General features: G+C 34.1%; 1 protein-coding gene and 1 pseudogene across 10 annotated transcripts in view; both read left to right on the forward strand.

The window, feature by feature from the left end:
* ADGRL2 (adhesion G protein-coupled receptor L2) overlaps window positions 1-18903 on the forward strand; it is a 181181-nt gene that overhangs the window by 88446 nt on the left and 73832 nt on the right. For 9 of the 10 annotated variants that reach the window (XM_060090017.1, XM_060090008.1, XM_060090014.1 and 6 more), the window contains exon 3: window positions 11102-11315. In XM_060090017.1, the coding sequence (XP_059946000.1) occupies window positions 11102-11315 (214 nt within the window). Of the gene's footprint in view, window positions 1-11101; window positions 11316-11364; window positions 11376-18903 lie in introns of those variants that run through there. The other variant, XM_060090013.1, reaches the window with a different exon arrangement.
* LOC132480548 (large ribosomal subunit protein eL22-like) lies at window positions 6406-6792 on the forward strand (annotated as a pseudogene).

Genomic DNA, 18903 nt, shown 5'->3' on the forward strand with positions numbered 1-18903 from the left:
ATACTTTAAATGAGGTCTCCACTCCTAGGTAGTTGTATTTGTCAGACTAATAACGTGACAGGAAAGGAATAGAATCCTTTAGCCAGTATGGCCTGGGGTGAGCCACTGGATGAAGGAACAAGACTCATATTTTTGTGTTGTTGCTTTGTTTAACCGCTTTTAAGAACATATGTTCTGAGGTTGGGTGGGTGAGGGGAGGTAATGGAATTTCTGATAACAGGAAGGGTAATAAAAATAATAATCATAAAATTGCTAGAAGATTATAGTAAATAATCAGTGTGGAAGTAGAAATAAATTGTTGTACCAGAAGAGACGATGAAATTATTTTCTTACTTATTCTGTGATTATTCTCTAGTTTTGTTGTTGTTGTTGTTGTTGTTGTCAGTGAATACTTTACACAGAATTACTTATGAATTTTGATTTGATAGTGCAATGTAAATGACTTTAGAAATTGCATTTCCAGTAGTAACTTCTTAATGCTAAACTGGTTTTAACTAGTTATTAAAAATAATAAATATTAACGTTAATATTAAATAATAAATAAATAATAAATAAATATTAAGTGTTTACTATTTCCTTGAGGGAAGAAAAAGGGGAGTGCTAAAGTTGCTATTCTGGTTTTTGTGATGCTTTTACATGACCAATGACCACAACTCCTGGATGATTTTTAACTCTAGCAGGTGGTCAGTCTTTTAAGGGCACATTTCATAGTTGGGTCCCACTGATTTGGAGACTCTGGTGAAGATGTCATCTTTGTTACATTTATATATATATAGTTTTTATCTCCTGACATAAAATGTTTTAAATATAACATTTCCTGATAATGTACATAGCTTAAACTTCAAAACTAGGAACTTTAAAACTAACATATATAAAAAGATAAAATTGTGGTGTGTGTGTTTTCTCCCCCTGTATAAAAACATCTTCATCTTGGGTATATTTGACAATCTTTTGTACAAGGAATTAAGGTATAAAATAATGCATAAAATAAAATTAAGCAAAAAGTGATTGCTGACTATGTACCATTCACTGTGTTGGAAACTAAGGATACAAAAATAAATAAGCTTCACTTCTTTCTATTCAGCCGCTCAGCGTTCAGTAGGAGAGGAACATAAGTAAAGAACATGTTGCCTGCTCTGATAGTGGAGCTCATAATTGATCATGCACTCATTTCATTCCTACACCTATTGTTTTAACATGTCTTTATTTTATGTCCACTATAAAGAGACCACTGTAAACTGACTCTTTATCAGGCTTGGCATTGTAATGGTGCATGATATCTTTCCTCAAGGAGAACTCACTCCCTATGGAAGCTACCCAGACACAGGGATCATTGTCATTTTTTTCACTGTTATATCCCAAGTGTGTGGAAGAGTGCTAGGCACATAGTAGGCACTCATAAATATTTATTGGAAGAAAGAAAATAGATGACCCAAACCTGAGCTCAGGTTCTTCATTCCCCATTGTTAGGGAAGCTTTGAACTGGATTTTGGAGAGTAATTGTTTCCTAAGAGAAAAATGAGTAGAACATCCTGTGCAGAGGGCATAGGCACTGAGTAGTAAGGGTAATATTGAGGCTTAATACAAAATTCACTAATATTTAAAAGTAGATCAGAATGAAAGTATTGTATGTTTGTGAACTTTCAAGAAGTTATAGCTAGCTATATGCTGAGACTATTAAAAGCATCTGTCTGTGGCATATATTATTCTTAATAGACATGCTTACCAGGAATTTTTCTTTTAAAGTTCAGTATTAAACTGAGAGTAATTTATAACTTTTAAATTGCTATATTTTAATGGCACTTGTGAATTATTAATCATTGCCAGATAATTTACAGGTTTTTAAGTGGGAGAGATCAATTTCTTTCTAATAAGGAATTTAATCTCCAAATGTTTTGAAGGACTTATAATGCATACTTTCTCCTTAAAATATTGAGAGGCTTTTCAGGAGTAGTCATATTTGAACCTAATAGCTGATGGCATTCTTGCAGTATATTTTTACGTTTTGAGTGTCCAAAGTGTCCAGAATTTTGTTCTTTTTAACAAATCACAGAGGTAAAGTTTTTTCCCTTGCTGTTTATGTAATTGGATTTAATTATGTATTAATTTTTATCATGTATTTATTTATTAGGAATTTTTGTGTATTCCAATGTAAATCTTAGTATTTTGTGTATAAATTGATCTTACTTGAAACTGTAAACATTCTTCTAAAATTCTTTTTGTTTGAAGTGCTTCATAATTTAAAATATATCCAAGATAGAAAAAAGTGTTTTGTAAACCAGAAAGACACAAGAAGCTAAGACATGTCACACATATATGGTGAGTTGACTATTTTGTAGTTAGTTACATGACCTTAAATTGTTTGAACACTTTCTTTTGCAAGAACTTTATATTTTTGTAAGGATTTGATTTGTGTTTCATGCTAACCAAGTTTACTTAACACACAAATTGCTACATTTTCAAGGCCAGGGTGCTGGAAAATGACATTGCATTCCTTTATATTTTCTTTGTTCTTGGCATGAACACAAGTTCAAAGGTGAAAGTAGTTTTTTTTACTGTGCACATGCCATGGTTTAGGCTCCTCACATAATACTGACAGGTTAAAGAGTTATATGTTAATGAACACAAAACATTAGATATTTTAGAGTTTGATTGATAAAGCTATCTCTTAAAATGGACTAATAGAGTAACTAAAACAATAGAGTGACATTCTGCAAGCTTAAATGGAATGAGGTTTTTTTTTTTTTTTGCGGTATGCGGGCCTCTCACTGTTGTGGCCTCCCCCGTTGCGGAGCACAGGCTCCGGACGCGCAGGCTCCGGACGCGCAGGCTCCGCGGCCATGGCTCACGGGCCCAGCCGCTCCGCGGCATATGGGATCCTCCCAGACCGGGGCACGAACCCGTATCCCCTGCATCGGCAGGCGGACTCTCAACCACTTGCGCCACCAGGGAGGCACTGGAATGAGTTTTTAACACTGCCTTTTAGTATACGAAGGTAAGTTTTATCATACATCTTTGATTTTAAAATTTTTGTTATAATCTCATGAATATGCAGAGATAAATTGAAAAAGTTGAACTATTAGTGAAATAATTTATCTTTTAGGTTTACTCTGGGCACTGACTTTTCACCTAAATTAAAATGAAATGGAAATACGTTTTCTGGAAGCTTCTAAACTAGAGTTCAGCCTGGTGGAAATCATGCCCCCCTCCTCATTAAGTATTTTTCTTATTTCCCTTTTAGGAAGAAATCTTATTAGCATACATAAACAGGAGTAAATCAGAGATTTCATATTCTATCACTGGTAATAGACGATGGTCTGAGTTAATGTTTCTGTAGAGCTTGAAGTCACAGCCTCAGTCCCATAGAGGACCATGATAATCAAAAGGAGTGGTGCTTACTGGTACCCTATCTGGCATGAGCAGGGCATACATGACAGGGTTCAGTTCAAAGTAATTAAGGAAAACAGTACCAGAAAAGTTGAAGTTTTTATATTATAGCTTAAAAAGAAGTCTTTTATTGGAATGTATGATTTTACAGAAATGTCCAAAGAGCAGACTGAGGGAGACAATGTTAGAAAAGCAAAATGTTCCTACAAGAGTTTGAAGTCCACCACAGGCATAAACTTATAGCAGTATACTATTTATTGCCAGAGTAGCATATTTTCTTGCAAAAATGCTCATAAATGATGTGAAATCCAATGTTAGAATTCCAATGCTGGTCTTACAAATTCCCATCTCATAGCAGTGCATCTGTTTATTAGGAGTTATTCCCTGAATATGAAAGATTTCAGTCCTAAGTCACTGCACCTCTTGACAAGAGGTGTTTATTCCAATCACTAGCCTAAAGCACAGAGTTATTGCTTGACATTTTATAGCTTGGGAGGGAAAAAGTGATTTCAAAGTCATTTGTTCAGAGTGGAGAAAACGGAGCAAAACAGTTCATTTTACTCTAAGCACCACTATTTGGCAGTGTTCACATTTGCACAGCACAAAGCTGCAATATTGATTTTTTGCGCACAGAGCCTCCCGCAAGTTTTTTCGTCGATTGTCAGATGGATTGGATTACACTTTGCTTGTTGAGATGCTTTTTTTTTTCCTTGTTGAAATAGAAATATACTGAAAGTACAGCTTAGAATAAATGTCATAGTAATAGTGTGATTAAAGAGCTTTAATTTGGGCATTTCTTTATGTTGATTATGTTGACTGAGCAATTTCATTGACTACTTGACCATCAGACAACTATTTCCTTTCTTGCCCTTGTTCCTCTAGGACTAGAGGCACCCAGTACACCCTAACTACATTCTGTACAACAGGGGTCCCCAACCTGCTGATAAGTGTCATCATCATTTGGAGAGGCATTAAAGTAACATTGAAAAACACGAGTTTGGGAGCTGAAGTGTTAGGTTTCAAACCTTGATTTCATTCTTATTGGATGTGTGATTTTGGAAAACAATTTTTCTGTGCCTCAATTTCTTCCTTTGTAAAATAGTGATAATAATAAATACGTATCTCATATGGTTGTTATGAGGATTTGTAGTCAGTATATATTTGTAAAGTCCTCAGAGGGACTTCTAGTGATGATGGGGTGAAGAGGGTGGCAAATCCTCTTCCCCCAAGCAAGTATAAAACTGAACAAAATTGTCAACAACCACCATTTTAGGGCTCTGGAAATTAACCAGAGCCAAATAAGAAATTGGGAACGATTTCTTTAAAAAAAAAAAAAAATGCTGATGGAACTTTTGGTACACACAGTTCAAGTTTAAAGCCTTCTAGCCTGGGGCTGCTTCTCCCCGCACCCTGCACTCTTTGGCTATGTCATTGTGGTTAGTTTAGTCAGAGCAAGGCTGGCCTTGAAAATCTGTGACTGAGCTGCCAGGGAGAGTTGGCTTGATTTAGAGTAGAGTGTGGAAACCCATGCCCAGCAGTGTTGTCCGTAAAAGTAGTAAACACTGTGGAAAACAGATGGGGAAGACCCCTAGCTCTTGCTAACCTGAGGGTGTGGTCCCAGGTGGGGAGACTGAGTGCCAGTCTGAAACATAACCAGGAAACCTTGGAAATGAAAGAGCCAAACGTTCTCTGCATTCTTGACTGACTGAGAAGCTACACACAGAGCAGAGGAGATGCGAGGGGACGTGGCAGAAAGTAAATAACCAAGGCTGACTTGAAAACTGCTTGAACTTTGAACTCTCCCTAACATACAGATCAATCAGCAGAGGGTGGAGACCTTATTATGGGTTCATGGTTTTTGTGCAAAGTCTTTGCTCAATCATTGGCTGATCACTAAGCTATGCAGAGACAGGTGTGATCCCTAGGACGTCAAGCTAGAAAATAAAAATAAGAATTAAAATAACAACGACAACAATGAACAGAGACACACAGCAGCTGCAAAGTACAGGGGAAGACAGAGTCAGCAGATTAAATTCAGTCAGAATGCTAAAAAGAAAATATCACAACAGCAGCAATTCTCAGGGGAAAGGAATCTAGAGTGGCTAACAGTGTATTATTTTAAATGTCTAGTTTTCAACAACAACAAAAATTTTGGAAGCTAATGCAGAGAAACAGGAAGGTTGACCCATACTTAGGAGGAAAAACATTCAATAGAAACTGCCTCTGTTGTGGGCCTGGATGTTAGATTTAGCAGATAAACATTTCAGAGTGGCCATTATGAATATGTTCAAAGATTAAAGTAAAACTATATTAGAGAATTAAGAGGAAATATGATGACGACTTAACAAATATGTAATAGAGAAAACCTATTTTAAAGGGCCTTGGAGAAATTCTTGGCATGTCTTAGTTATTGTATCAGTGTGTTGCAAATAAATAAAATTTCTTCCCCAAATACAGATATCCTACCTTCATCTGAACCCAGATACTCTGATTCAGTAGGACTGGATTTGGGCTTGCAGATATGTCTTTTAAAAAATACTTAGCAGATGACTCTGATGCAAAGTCATATTTGGGAGTCAGTCATATACTCTTAGCCAGTGATTTTAAAGAAAGTCCTGAAAAATGTGCCATTAAACAATTAAGGATGAATTCGTGTACAAAGGAAGAAAGTGCAATTAAGAAATGGTACTGATACCTGTGATGACTTCTTCCTGTGACTCAGTATAGTAAGTCATTAATGTGATATAAATACAGGTGTAAATAAGTGTTTTTAGGAATAAGTTTTGTTCTGACTTTTCATAAGATTTACTTAGTGAAATGTTGAATTTTAAAAATTAATATTAATTGCAATAGTTTTATTTAAGACTTTCCAAACTTCTTTGAAGTCCCATGGCTGGTGAAAGAGTTTGAAGCCATACCCCTTGAAGTTTTCGGGAAAATAGGGGAGAAGTGGCCAAAGAAAGCATAACAATTTACATTTTTCTTAAAAACTTATGCTTTCTGCCATCCGCTGCTGCCATGGCGCCCGTGATAAAGCTTGTGGCGAAGGGGGGCAAAAAAAAAAGAAGCAGGTCCTGAAGTTTATTCTTGACTGTACCCATCCTGTAGAAAATGGAATCATGGATGCTGCCAATCTTGCAGTTTTTTCAGGAGAGAATCAAAGTGAATGGAAAAGCTGGGAATCTTGGTGGAGGTATTGTAACAGTAGAAAGAAGCAAAGCAAGATTACTGTAACTTCTGAGGTGCCTTTTTCCAAAAGGTATTTGAAATATATCACCAAAAAAATATTTGAAGAAGAATAATCTATGTGACTGGTTATGCGTAGTTACTAACAGCAAAGAGAGTTACGAACTGTGTTACTTCTAGATTAATCAAGATGCAGAAGACGAGGAAGATGAGGATTAAAACTCAGTTATCTGTAATATTTTCTGTGAGTTCTTGAATAAAACTTAGGAACCAAAAAAAAAGTTTATGTAGGTTTTCCTTTTGATTTAATAATTGGCCTGTGTTTATTTTCTCCCTTCAAGTAAGTCTTTGGTTAAAATAGTTAATCCAGAAAATTGTCTGCTTGTGATTTGTATGAATCCTGACTAATTCATCCATGTACTTTAGAGAATTTTCTTGGCAGTACCATACAGTCTACATTATTGTGCCATAGTCCATCCATGCTAACATTCTCATATGTTTATATTTTAAAGAAATAGAGCAACAAATGTCTTAATTGTTGACCACTTGAAAATGTTAGAATAGCATGTATACCTGATTAAAAGGAGCTTGCCTGTTTAGAATCATAGATTGGTGAAATTTGATAGGACTTTGAAATGACTTTAATTCTTCAGAAAAAGAAATTAAAACCCAGAAAAATAAAATGACTTAGCCAAGTTCACAAGGCTGATCCAGACACCTGTACTGTCCAGTACTCTTTCTGTATGTTCATACTTGCACAGTATAGATTTTGCTCTCTTAAGAAGTTTATGGCACACATCGCTACATTTCCACAAATACAATTTTCATCATTATCTATATGTTGTGTGAACCTTTAAAATAATTGTTTCCTGTCAAATTCACTAACTTTTTGGTGAATTTCAGATGGTATGAAAAATTATAGTTAATCTTGTTTGTATTATCAACATGGTGGCTTGAGAAGTCACAGAATCCCTTTCTGTTCATGGCCATTACTAAAAGCATGGGCTCTGGAATCTGAGAACCCTGCATGCGTTAGAATCTAACTCACAGTAATCCTTGAGACCCTGAATTACTTACTATTTAATGCTTTGTTTCATACTCTGTAAATTGGTATTGTTACAGTTAACTACTCCATTGTTTTTTGTTGTGTTGATAGTTGTTGATGATGCTGGTGATCATAAAAAGGGTGATCCATAAAAAGCAGTTTGGACAGTATCTAAACATTGTAATTGCTATGTAAATGTTAGCTACTACAATATTTACTTTTTATTTTTTTCTTCATATTTGTTTTATATGGATATATATATATATATCTCCATATCCAGTTGGAAACACAGGATTTAAATAAAGGAAGGTTCATAAACATCTCTCTTTGTGAGAAACACTAATGAACCCCAGTAGTACCTAGAAAATAATAAATTGACAGAATTTAAACATTTTTTTCTTTTTTGAGGATATAACATAATTTTATTGATTATTAAGTATTTATCTGTTTCTTAATGCTCACTCTTTGTTTTCACTGCCAAAGGAAATAGATAATTACAGAGGAAAACGCATTGTAATTTATATTGTTTTAAACAGATACTAGTTGTTCAGCTTGGCAATTTGGTTTGATAGCAGTTATTGGAATTATGTATCATGTACCAATCTAGGCATTAGAATTATAACTAACTATCATTAGAGTCTAGCAGGGAAGATTTATGTTAAAAATGAATATCCACAGCACCATGTGGTAATAACAAGCGATTTTAAAATTTTATACATAAGTATAAAGTTCAATGGAAACAGAGGTGAGAGAGCAAGAATTTAGGAAAGAGAGCTCATGATTTAAGGCAATAACATTATAGCATTAAATATAGCAACATTCACCATTAAGAACTCATTCAGTTCTATGAAATGCAAGTATAAGTACCATGATCTGTTCTTCAGAAAATTCTATATTGGAAATCTACTACATTAGTAAAGTGTGCTGATCTTTCTATTTTTTTTTTCATTTTCTTTTTCCATACTTTACCTTTTCAGATGACTAATATTAAGGCTTTAAAAATCCTTTCTCTGAATTATCAAGACTTCTGCAACTTCTCAAATATCTTTCAAAAGCAGAGGAAAATTCACTTAGAACCATAACTATAATCCTGCAAACTATCAACAACAAAAATTAAGGAGCTCAAGTTAAAAACCGCAGTGCTTCAGAATCAATTGTATATTTTTGACAAATACTACAACTTGTGAATTTTGGCTCCAAGTCAGTCTTATAATAACATTTTCTCATATTTATAATATTCTCTAATAATATGATTTACAAGGTATTATAATTGCAAATCATCTCTGGCTTTAAAATATGCAGTGCTCCAAAATTTTATATGATGTCACTTGTTTGAATTTTCGCACAGCTTTTTGCCACAGAAATGTGTCTGCTTCTGAAGCCCTAAAGCATATTTTCACTTAAAACAAATATAATAGTAGTTTAAGCTGAATTACTTGTATAAGCAGTACAGTATTAGCAAATGGAAGAAAGCAATAACATATGTAAAAGTTTATTTATGAACTTGGGAAAAGGTTGAAAGGTTGGCCCCTTTACTGTTTGTCATGATATTGCCCAGCTCCATTTCTGTATTCCTTCTTCATTGATAGTGCACTTCTCTTTTAGTAATCTCGTAAGACCATAAATCTTCTTAGTGAAAACCTACCAAGGTTGGCGTTTGCCTCAATCCCCTGAAGATTTCTGTGCTCTAAGCTGTGTCCTTTTCTTCTCTCTCCATCCTAATTGCATTTTTAGTTTTCTCAGTAGAGCTGAGAACTCAGCCAAGTTTGAGAATTGCTGATTTTCTAAATCATACCAAGGTGAAACCCACTAACTAATCCTTTTGCAGGATTATTTGCATTTTAGAAAGAAGATGCATGTTTATCCAGGAGACTGTTTATTTTATTGTATTAGTGAGAGACATTGTGCAATAGTTAAAGAGAACAGGTTTTAGCATTAGATTGACCTGGACAGAACCTAGCTCTTCAATTTAGAAGCTAATGTCTTGGAACAGTTTATTTCTGAATGTCATTTTTTTTTTTCCAGTAAAAAGGGATATAAGGGATAACTCATGTGATGCAGAGTAATTAAAAGGATAGAGATAAGAAAAAATACTGAAATTAATGCTAGTCTTTTATAAAAGAAACGCTATAGATGGCAACAAGTTAACTGAAATAAAAAATTGGGTCAGTGTAGGTTTTGATATGGTAGGTAACCCATAGGTAGCACACCAGCACACAGAGATTTGCTTCTCCCACACATAGTTGTTCTTGGCTGTTCTTGGCTTTCTCTGCTTTTACCTTTGTTCTATGCTCTGTTACTACTTGAGAGGACCCCGGTTGAAAACCGTGATTAAAACCTAAAATTCTAATTTCTTATTCTATTTGGAATCTTTTTTTATAGCACTCAGGAACAGTGGTTATCTACATTCCACCTAATACACCATACTTAAGTTCATATAGCACTTTCTATTAAGTGCTTTTCTGTACATTATCTCATTTTAGAGTCACATGGTTAGGAAAAATAATAACATCATAGATGTTTCATCTCCATTTTGTAAATGACAAAACTGAATCTCAGAAATTTTGCCCCTTTTGGGGGTTTCAGCTTTTTGGACTGGATTGGAGCAGTGCTGGCTCCTTTGAATGCCCATCTGCTGAATCCTTTCATTTATGTCAGTTTTCAGTAAAGAGTCTACAAATTGAAATAAGTTATTGTGCCATAAGTATGATACTGTCATAGTGTCTTAGTTATTTTGTGAGACGCTAAGACAAATGTATTTTTAAGATAGTTAAACAGCAATTAATATGTCTACATTAAATGGGTAAGTAAGGCCAGTGTCCTGTATAGCAGAGCTTTGATTTCATTTATAAATGAAAACCGTTCCTTTATTAATTGTTGCATTCTGTATTTGTATATCTTGTCACTCTTTATAAATCCATTGATCAAATGTGTCATTCTTCTTTGGGATTACTCAGAAAGGGCCACTTAGGGCTTCCCTGGTGGTGCAGTGGTTGAGAGTCCGCCTGCCGGTGCAGGGGACACGGGTTCGTGCCCCGGTCCGGGAAGATCCCACATGCCGCGGAGTGGCTAGGTCCGTGAGCCATGGCCGCTGAGCCTGTGCGTCCGGAGCCTGTGCTCTGCAACGGGAGAGGCCACAACAGTGAGAGGCCTGCATACCGCAAAAAAAAAAAAAAAAAAAAAAAAGGACCACTTAGTTTCTGATTGTGACTAGGTTATACAGAAAATATTTTATTAAAGTAATTTAAAATTGTCTTATAAAGATGAATAATCCAGCTAAAGATATATATTAAAATTTTAATAATACATTAGTGATTCATAGTAAAGATCCAGAGAATTATTGAATAAATGTATGAATGATGGCTTGAAAAACATACTTTGTATGACATCTCTTGGATATAGACATGACTCATATTACTTGAAAATGCCTTATTAAAATAATCTACTTCATAAATGAGTTATTTTTTTTTTTTCTTTTTTAAGGTTTCAGCAGAGCAGCTTTACCATTTGGGTTAGTTCGTAGAGAATTATCCTGTGAAGGTTATTCTATAGATCTACGATGTCCCGGCAGTGATGTCATCATGATTGAGAGCGCTAACTATGGTCGGACAGACGACAAGATTTGTGACGCTGACCCATTTCAGATGGAGAATACAGACTGCTACCTCCCAGATGCCTTCAAAATTATGACTCAAAGGTAAATGTTCACGTGTTATTATCCCATTTTAGTTACTACATCCAAAATTATGACTCAAAGGTAAATGTTCATGTGTTATTATCCCATTTTAGTTACTACATCCAAATTCGTAAAAGTATTATCATAACTCCAGACTGGATACATACAGTGCATATATCAGCCTATTCATTAAAGTGAGTTAGGGTTTTACCTACTAACGTTGATTTCTACTTTATAATATTTCAACAACATTTAAATCTCTATATCATTTTTATATAGATTGACATATCAGAAGGAATATGTATTACATTTTTTTATACATCATAAAATAAAGTAATTGAAATGTAATCTTGTTTTTTAAGCCTTCAAAATTTTGAAATATTTTATAATATCAAGAATGTTTAAATGTCTGGCTCTTTGGCAATAATTGCTCCTTAATTTTTTTAAATTAGTAAACTTTATTTCTTCAGCAAAAATGAGCAGAATGTACACAGAATTATCATACTCCGTCTCCACACGTGCAAGACTTCCCTAACCATTGACATCCTGACATCTCCCACCATGGTGGTACATTCGTTATAGTAGATGAACTCACATTGATACTGATACATCATTATCCCCTGAAGTCCTCAGTTTGCATTAGGGTTTACTCTTGTTGTTGTACATTCTGTGGGTTTTGACAAATTTATAATGACACTTATTCACCGTTGTAATATCATACAGAAGTTTCACTGACCTAAAAATCCTTTGTGTTCCACCTACTCATTCCTCCCTCCATCTAATCCCTGGCAACCACTGATCTTTTTATTTTCTTACAGTTTTGCCTCTTCTGGAATGTCATATAGTTGTAACCGTACAGAATGTAACCTTTGCAGATTGCTTTCTTTCATTTAGTAATATGCACTTAAGTTTCCTATGTGTTTTTTCATGGCTTAATAGCTCATTTCTTTTTAGTGTTAAATAATATTCCATAGTCTGGATGTACCACAGTTTATCCATTCACTTACTGAAGGATTTCTTGATTGCTTCCAAATTTTGGCAATTATGAATAAAGCTGCTGTGAACATCTGTTCAGGTTTTTGTGTGGACATAAGTTTTCAGTTAATTTGGGCAAATACAAAGGAGCATGATTTGTTGGATCATATGGTAAGAGTGTGTTTAGTTTTGTAAGAAACTGCCAAACTGTCTTCCAAAGTGACTGTACCATTTTGCATTCCCACTGGCAATGAATGAGAGTTACTGTTGCTCCACACCCTCACCAGCATTTAGTATTGTCAGTGTTTTAGATTTTGACTAGTCTAATAGGTGTATAGTGATATCTCATTGTTTTAATTTACAGTTCCCCAATGACATATCATGTTGAACACCTCTTAATATACTTACTTGCCATTTGTGTATCTTTATTGGTGAGGTGTCTGTTCTGGTCTTTTGCCCCCTTTTGTAATTGGGTTGTTTTCTTATTGTTTAGCTTTAAGAGTTTTTTATTTTTATTTTTTTGGCCATGCTGCGTGGCTTGCAGGATCCCAGTTCCCTGACCAGGGATCGAACGTGTGCCCCCTGCAGTGGAAGCGCATAGTCCCAACCACTGTACTGTCAGGGAATTCCCTTTAAGAGTTTTTTAAAATATATTTTGGATAACAATCCTTTATCAGATATGTCTTTTGCAAATATATCCTCTCAATCTGTGGCTTGTCTTCTATTGATCTTCAGTTTTAGAAAAACAAACAAAATAAAAACAACAGATTAAGAAAGTTAAAACATATAGTGCTCATTCTCTCTCTTTCTTCATATATAGATAATAGGAAGGAAGGGAGGAAGGGGGGCGAAGGAAGGAAGGAAGGAAAGAAGATAGAAAGTTATTTGGGTAATATACCAATTTTGGTTAATTTTGTGTTTTAAAAATGATGTGTTGGAATGTGTGTTATAAACTGTAAAATATATGAATGATATCTCTTAACTGGACAGTTGTGTTTCTACAAGTAAATAGAATACAAAAAACTGCTGACAATGGGTATGGACTTTCCTCTGCCTTAACACAGAGCACCTAATTCTTGGCATCTTTTTTTTTTTTTCTGTAAATTTTGGTACTCTTGGCATCTTAATTAGAGTTTTCTTATATGTAAGGTATTAAAATTGTGTTCGTTATGATTGAAAGTAATATCCAGCAATCCCAGTTATTTGGAACATAGAGACTCTCTGAAGGAACACAAGTTTCACAGAGTTATACAATGTTGATTTTGTATTTTGTTTACTGGGAAAACCCTTTATCTTTCTATTCAAAGCTTACACCCTCTCTTCCTGCCTCTTTTCTCCACTGAAAACAGTCTTCTGTCCAGTTTTGTAGCTTGTATGCTAGTCTACCTTAAAGTAGAGCAGCAAATTTTCTAGACTGAGGTCTGATCAGTGCAGGCACAGTGAAATCATCTAAAGGTGATAAGAGTGATGAAGGAAATAATGGAAAAACTGTTTTTTAAAAATCCAGTCTATAAGAGTGTGGGTACAAATTGTTGTAAAATTTCTAATTTCAAACAGAATAGGTATTAGCATATTTTTATTGATAGCAGATTATAGTAAGTTTTTGTTAAAGTTGATACTGATCAAGATATTTTTAATAAACAAGAGGACATATATAATACTTTCAAAAGATTTCCATCAAAATGCTTTTATTTTTAGTTTTTAAAGGGTAGTTATTAAAAAATTAATGTAAAATCTTATTTGTGCAAATGGCACTGGGTAAATGTTTTTTGTGGGTTTTTTTTTAAACAGAAGTCCTTTATGGACTATGTAGGATTTGAAATCTGGCTTATGAAACAAACTACGTAGGATAATACACCTTCTTTGGAAGAATGGATTCTGTGCTCCAATAAAATTGTAATAGAACAATTTTCACATAGTATTTAAGAAATTGAGAACTGCCTATAGCAGGCAGACAATAAAGGTAACCCCTGATAATTGACCATTTATTCATTCTTAATATGTTGATCCGACTGTTCCGTGGTAGTGATATCACATGAGCATCTAGAACTAAGCCAGAGAGAAATAGGAAGTGAAAAATTATTATGTACAATTACCTGTTTTTATTAGACTGACAGGCAAAAAAGCAGTGGGAGTTAGTGCAAAGAGAATTTGAGGCCCTGAGGAATTGTACTTTGTAGGTAACTTACTTTTGTTTGTGGGGTTATACATTTAAATACATGGTTGAATATCTAGCACAACACATAAGCCTTATCATACTTGTTAATATAAGTGTAATTACATATTATAGGAAATGTACAAGATGAGATAGCAAGTTATTTTCATTGTTTCATTATGTTATAAAAGCAGGGCTACATTTTTGATAATACATTTTAAAGGAACTAGAGTTTGGGGTATTTAAATTCTGTGAAAGTATACTGTAATTTCCTTGTTATCTAAATCTCTGAACAATTTATGGCATGTTAGGGAAAATAAGGGGTTAGTCCCAAAACTGCCTGTAGAAACTCCATTTTTATATTTTTGTATTATACTGTGTCTTATAATTATTTAATCAACACAATGACAATTTAAACATGAACACTTTATTGACAAGGAAGACAATGTGTTAAGATGACTTAAAAATGAGTTTCATAGTGGTAATTTATAAGTACTCCATTCTGTGTATGTCACATTATAAACCCTAAAGGAAGTCCACCATATTTGACTATTGCATAGTTTGAAATAACTGTAAGAAAATTAGGTAGACAATATTTTTGCATCTGAATTAGTACAGAATAACTATTGAATGTGTAGAATATTTGTCCCTATTTTTTTAATTTAAAGATATTCTTTCAGTATTTACAAATAAAGTAAGTTATTTTCACCAAACTCCTAACATTTTGGCAAATTTTTCCATTTATAATCATCAAAAAAATGTGTTAATAATGTAGAAAATCAGACTTTTTTTCTTTAATGTAGGAGATTTCTCTTTGGAAAAATTAAATAAAAGCACTAGATATTTTTCTATTAAATTTGAAACTCCCTGTTTTCTACATATAATAATGGATATAAGCACAGAAATTTCAATACCATAAAATATGTTTATATTATAATTCAAGGCTTTTCCAGCCCCTCCCACCCACTGTCATCACTTCATCAATTGAGAGTCAAGTAAATAAACACACTTGTAATTCTTGACTGTGGTGATAGTAAAAGTATCAATAATTGTTATTTATTCTCTGTTTTCTATTTCCTGCTCACTTAAAGGTATGAAATCAAGACTCTATTACTAACTGATTCTACTTGTCTTTTAAGTACACTGAATGGCTCATTCTAAAAAGTGAGAGATGAAACTCTTTCCTAAAATGATATGTGTTTTAACACTCTATAAAATGATCACCATTAGAGAGAATTTTTTTAGCACTCTTTGAAGATAATTGTAGTGGGGTAACTTAAATATGAAACAGTTTCAACACTTTGAATTCATTAAAGCAAAGCAAAAAAAACACCTCTTATTACTACTCTGAAGTATTTGATGAATAAGTAAATTAGAATTTTGCTAACAATACTGTTTCTTTGTAGCATTGGGTACAATCTAGTTAAAGTGATGTGCTAAATTGTACCTGAGATCCTCTTCTGGTATTGCTTGTAACTGTCCCTTTGTTCATTTATTCACTCTAAGAACTTGCCAGTTCTCATCAAGGTGGTTTGGTGCCTTAGGTTATGCTTTGTAATTGTCCTTAGGGTTTTCTTTTTTTATTAGCACTCCAGCCAAGAGATCTGAAAGTAAGAAAGTATGTAAATGTTTACTGGGTTTTTAAAAAATATTGAATTAAGGTTAATGGGCATAGGTAAGTCCAGTTTTTCAGAGTCTTAACTCATGCTATCAGATGTTCATCAGTTTACCTCTGTCAGTGCAAAGACGTTCTAAAAGTAATATGTGCTGCTCTCAAGAAGATGGTAAGAATACATGCCTCAGTTTTTTCCCTACAGTAGGAAAGGCATATTTTGTGTTATTGATTCAAAGATAGGCCCTTTTTTTGTGTGTTGAAATTGCCCAAGGAAAGTAAAATAGTGTCCTAGACTTAGGGAACTAGGCTGATTCCTTCAAAGATTTTAGCCAATTTTTTTAGCCCACTTATGGATACCAACTGGCTAGAACCTCATAGCACAACTACAGTAGGTTACTTATTGAATAAAATGCAGTATATTTTTGCTTGTTAAACTACTGATTTAAGTTCCTTTAAGTTATTTGGGAAACATAGTGGAATATAAATAAATAGTTCAGCAAACAGTTGTTTTTACAAATCTGGCACTCACAAGAGTGTTAAAAGAAGAACATACAGATGAAGCAAACATAAACATATAGTTGGTAGTTACAGGTGAACAGATGATATTACCTACAGAAGTTATGTGGTTTGAGTGTGCGAAGAGCTCTAGAGAACACCTGCATTTAAGGGGCAGAGGTAAAGTTACCATCAAGGAAATCAGAACAAGAACAGGAGGGTAGTGTCTCATAAGCCAACAGTAAAGTATAAAAGAGATTCATTTTTTTCTCACTGCTGCTGAAGATTTCTATTCTATTTAGCTCAAATAAAAGAACACATTAGGATTTTTCAGGTTAGGAGAGTTTTAGGATAGAAGTTAGGAAAATAGCATTCAGCCTTGCATAGGCCATATGAATTAGATGCCACTCTAGTCACAGTCATCCAGGCAAGGAATAAATACATAATCTAGATTTATGAAGTAGGAGTACAATTCAGAGATTTTTTAACTTGAGGGGAAAAAAAATCTAGCTTCTAGAACATGGGAACAATTTAATTAAATTAAGCTAAGTAAGAGCCAAAACTTATTTCAGAGCCTAGATCTTGTCCACAGAGGTTGGGATGATGGACATAAGCTCAGAGTAGGGACCAGATTAATCTATTCCCATACTATACCCCATTCAATAACTTCTCTATCCTTGAATTTTCCTTTTCTAAACCTATCAGTGTCCCAACTTATTATCTTCAAGTATAATAATTACATTTTATTTAACATTGTTAACCCAACAGCAATTCAAATGGTGATAATTTCTTGTGTGCCTGAGGATTTGAAGAAATGTGCTATTTTATACATATGTGCATTACTTTTTTCTGTTCCATGGTTCTTTACATTACAGTAGGTTATAGAGTGAGACTGGAAAAATGAGTGCATTGGCTTCTTCACCTCCCTTCTTGCTACGAAGCAAGGCACATAACTCTCATAAGGAATCTTTATGGGAGGGAAAAACCATAAGCCATTGCTTCTATTTTAAGAGAGTTATTGAATAACAGATTTTTGGAACTGTCGAGGAATTTGGGACTCATCATAGTATAGCTCTCTCTCTCATTTCACTTGGAGAATCAACTGTCATTGCAGTCAAAACACTTCATCCACATTGCAGCATGTTATTCTCCTCACTTATTTTTAAAATATCTTTGAGAAGGAATGGCAACACGATATCCTTCTTTTTACTTTGTGAACCTTTAAAAAAGTTATTTATTTGCCACAGAGGCTGAAACCTCAAATCCTCTATACCTGGAACCTCGTTAATTAATATCCTAGTTGCATGAAAATTGATTCTTAAATAATATTTAATAATTATTCTTAAAAAATTCTGTTATCTAGTTTTGTATATATACTTCTGTTATTTTCAAGTATACTAACAGATATTAAGTGTGTGTAAAATATTTTAAGAAAGGAGATACTTAAATACATGCACACATCCACGCAAAACCTTCATATGACAACTGATGCATGTTGGAAAATTCTCAGAATTTAACCAAGAAAATCCATTAAAATGTAGTCACAGTTCTGCCAGTGTTCTCTGACAAACTTCATGATTACAGATTTCTGTGTGGGCATACTCTCCTTGACATATAACCCTTTCGACTTTTATATTGATGATTCAGTCTTCATAAAGAAACTTTGTATCCTAGTCAGAGCTATATAAAAGAGGTTTTATTTAATCTTTTGTTCCCTGACCTCTTTATAGGTATCAATAAACTTAAAACTCATCTTTCTAAGATATTCACATCCCTTCCTTATTAATCGCATTTTTTAGAAGGAAAAATTAGCTAAGTCTGTTCCATCATCTAATTTGATGTTTTGTAGTATTTTAGGGGTTGACATATTTTATTCTTGCGTTATTATCAATACTTGCTAGTCAGGGGGTACCCTTCTCTTGCCTGGTATTTATTCAGTGTACCTATTCATTCTCATAGGGTCTAAGCCTGCCATTTCTGAGAAACTGCAGCCTTACCTTTATGCTGTTTATCCCAAGTGCTTTTATCTATCTGTGGTGTCAGGTTTATCAACCATTTGTCCATTAAGATGACATGCATCTGGGCAAAAATAAATAACTCAGATGCTGCTAACTCATCATCTCTACGATGTATTTAGGTTATTTCCTGTTGGGTGATGGATTTGCACTAATTCTTCCACTCTTGGCTGAGTTGTTTTGAGACAGCTAACTGGAATTACAAGCACCTCTCTTTGGCCAAGGATTGGGAGGTTACTAGCACAAACTCTTGAACCTTAGTACAGTAATAAATAACAATTAAAGCTCGAATTGGTATATCTAATTAAGCACATACTTTGCATGTCACTTACCGATAGGTGTTTAAACCAAAGC

Source organism: Mesoplodon densirostris, chromosome 2 (genome assembly GCF_025265405.1).
Source record: "Mesoplodon densirostris isolate mMesDen1 chromosome 2, mMesDen1 primary haplotype, whole genome shotgun sequence".
In the NCBI taxonomy this organism is placed as follows: Eukaryota; Metazoa; Chordata; class Mammalia; order Artiodactyla; family Ziphiidae; genus Mesoplodon; species Mesoplodon densirostris.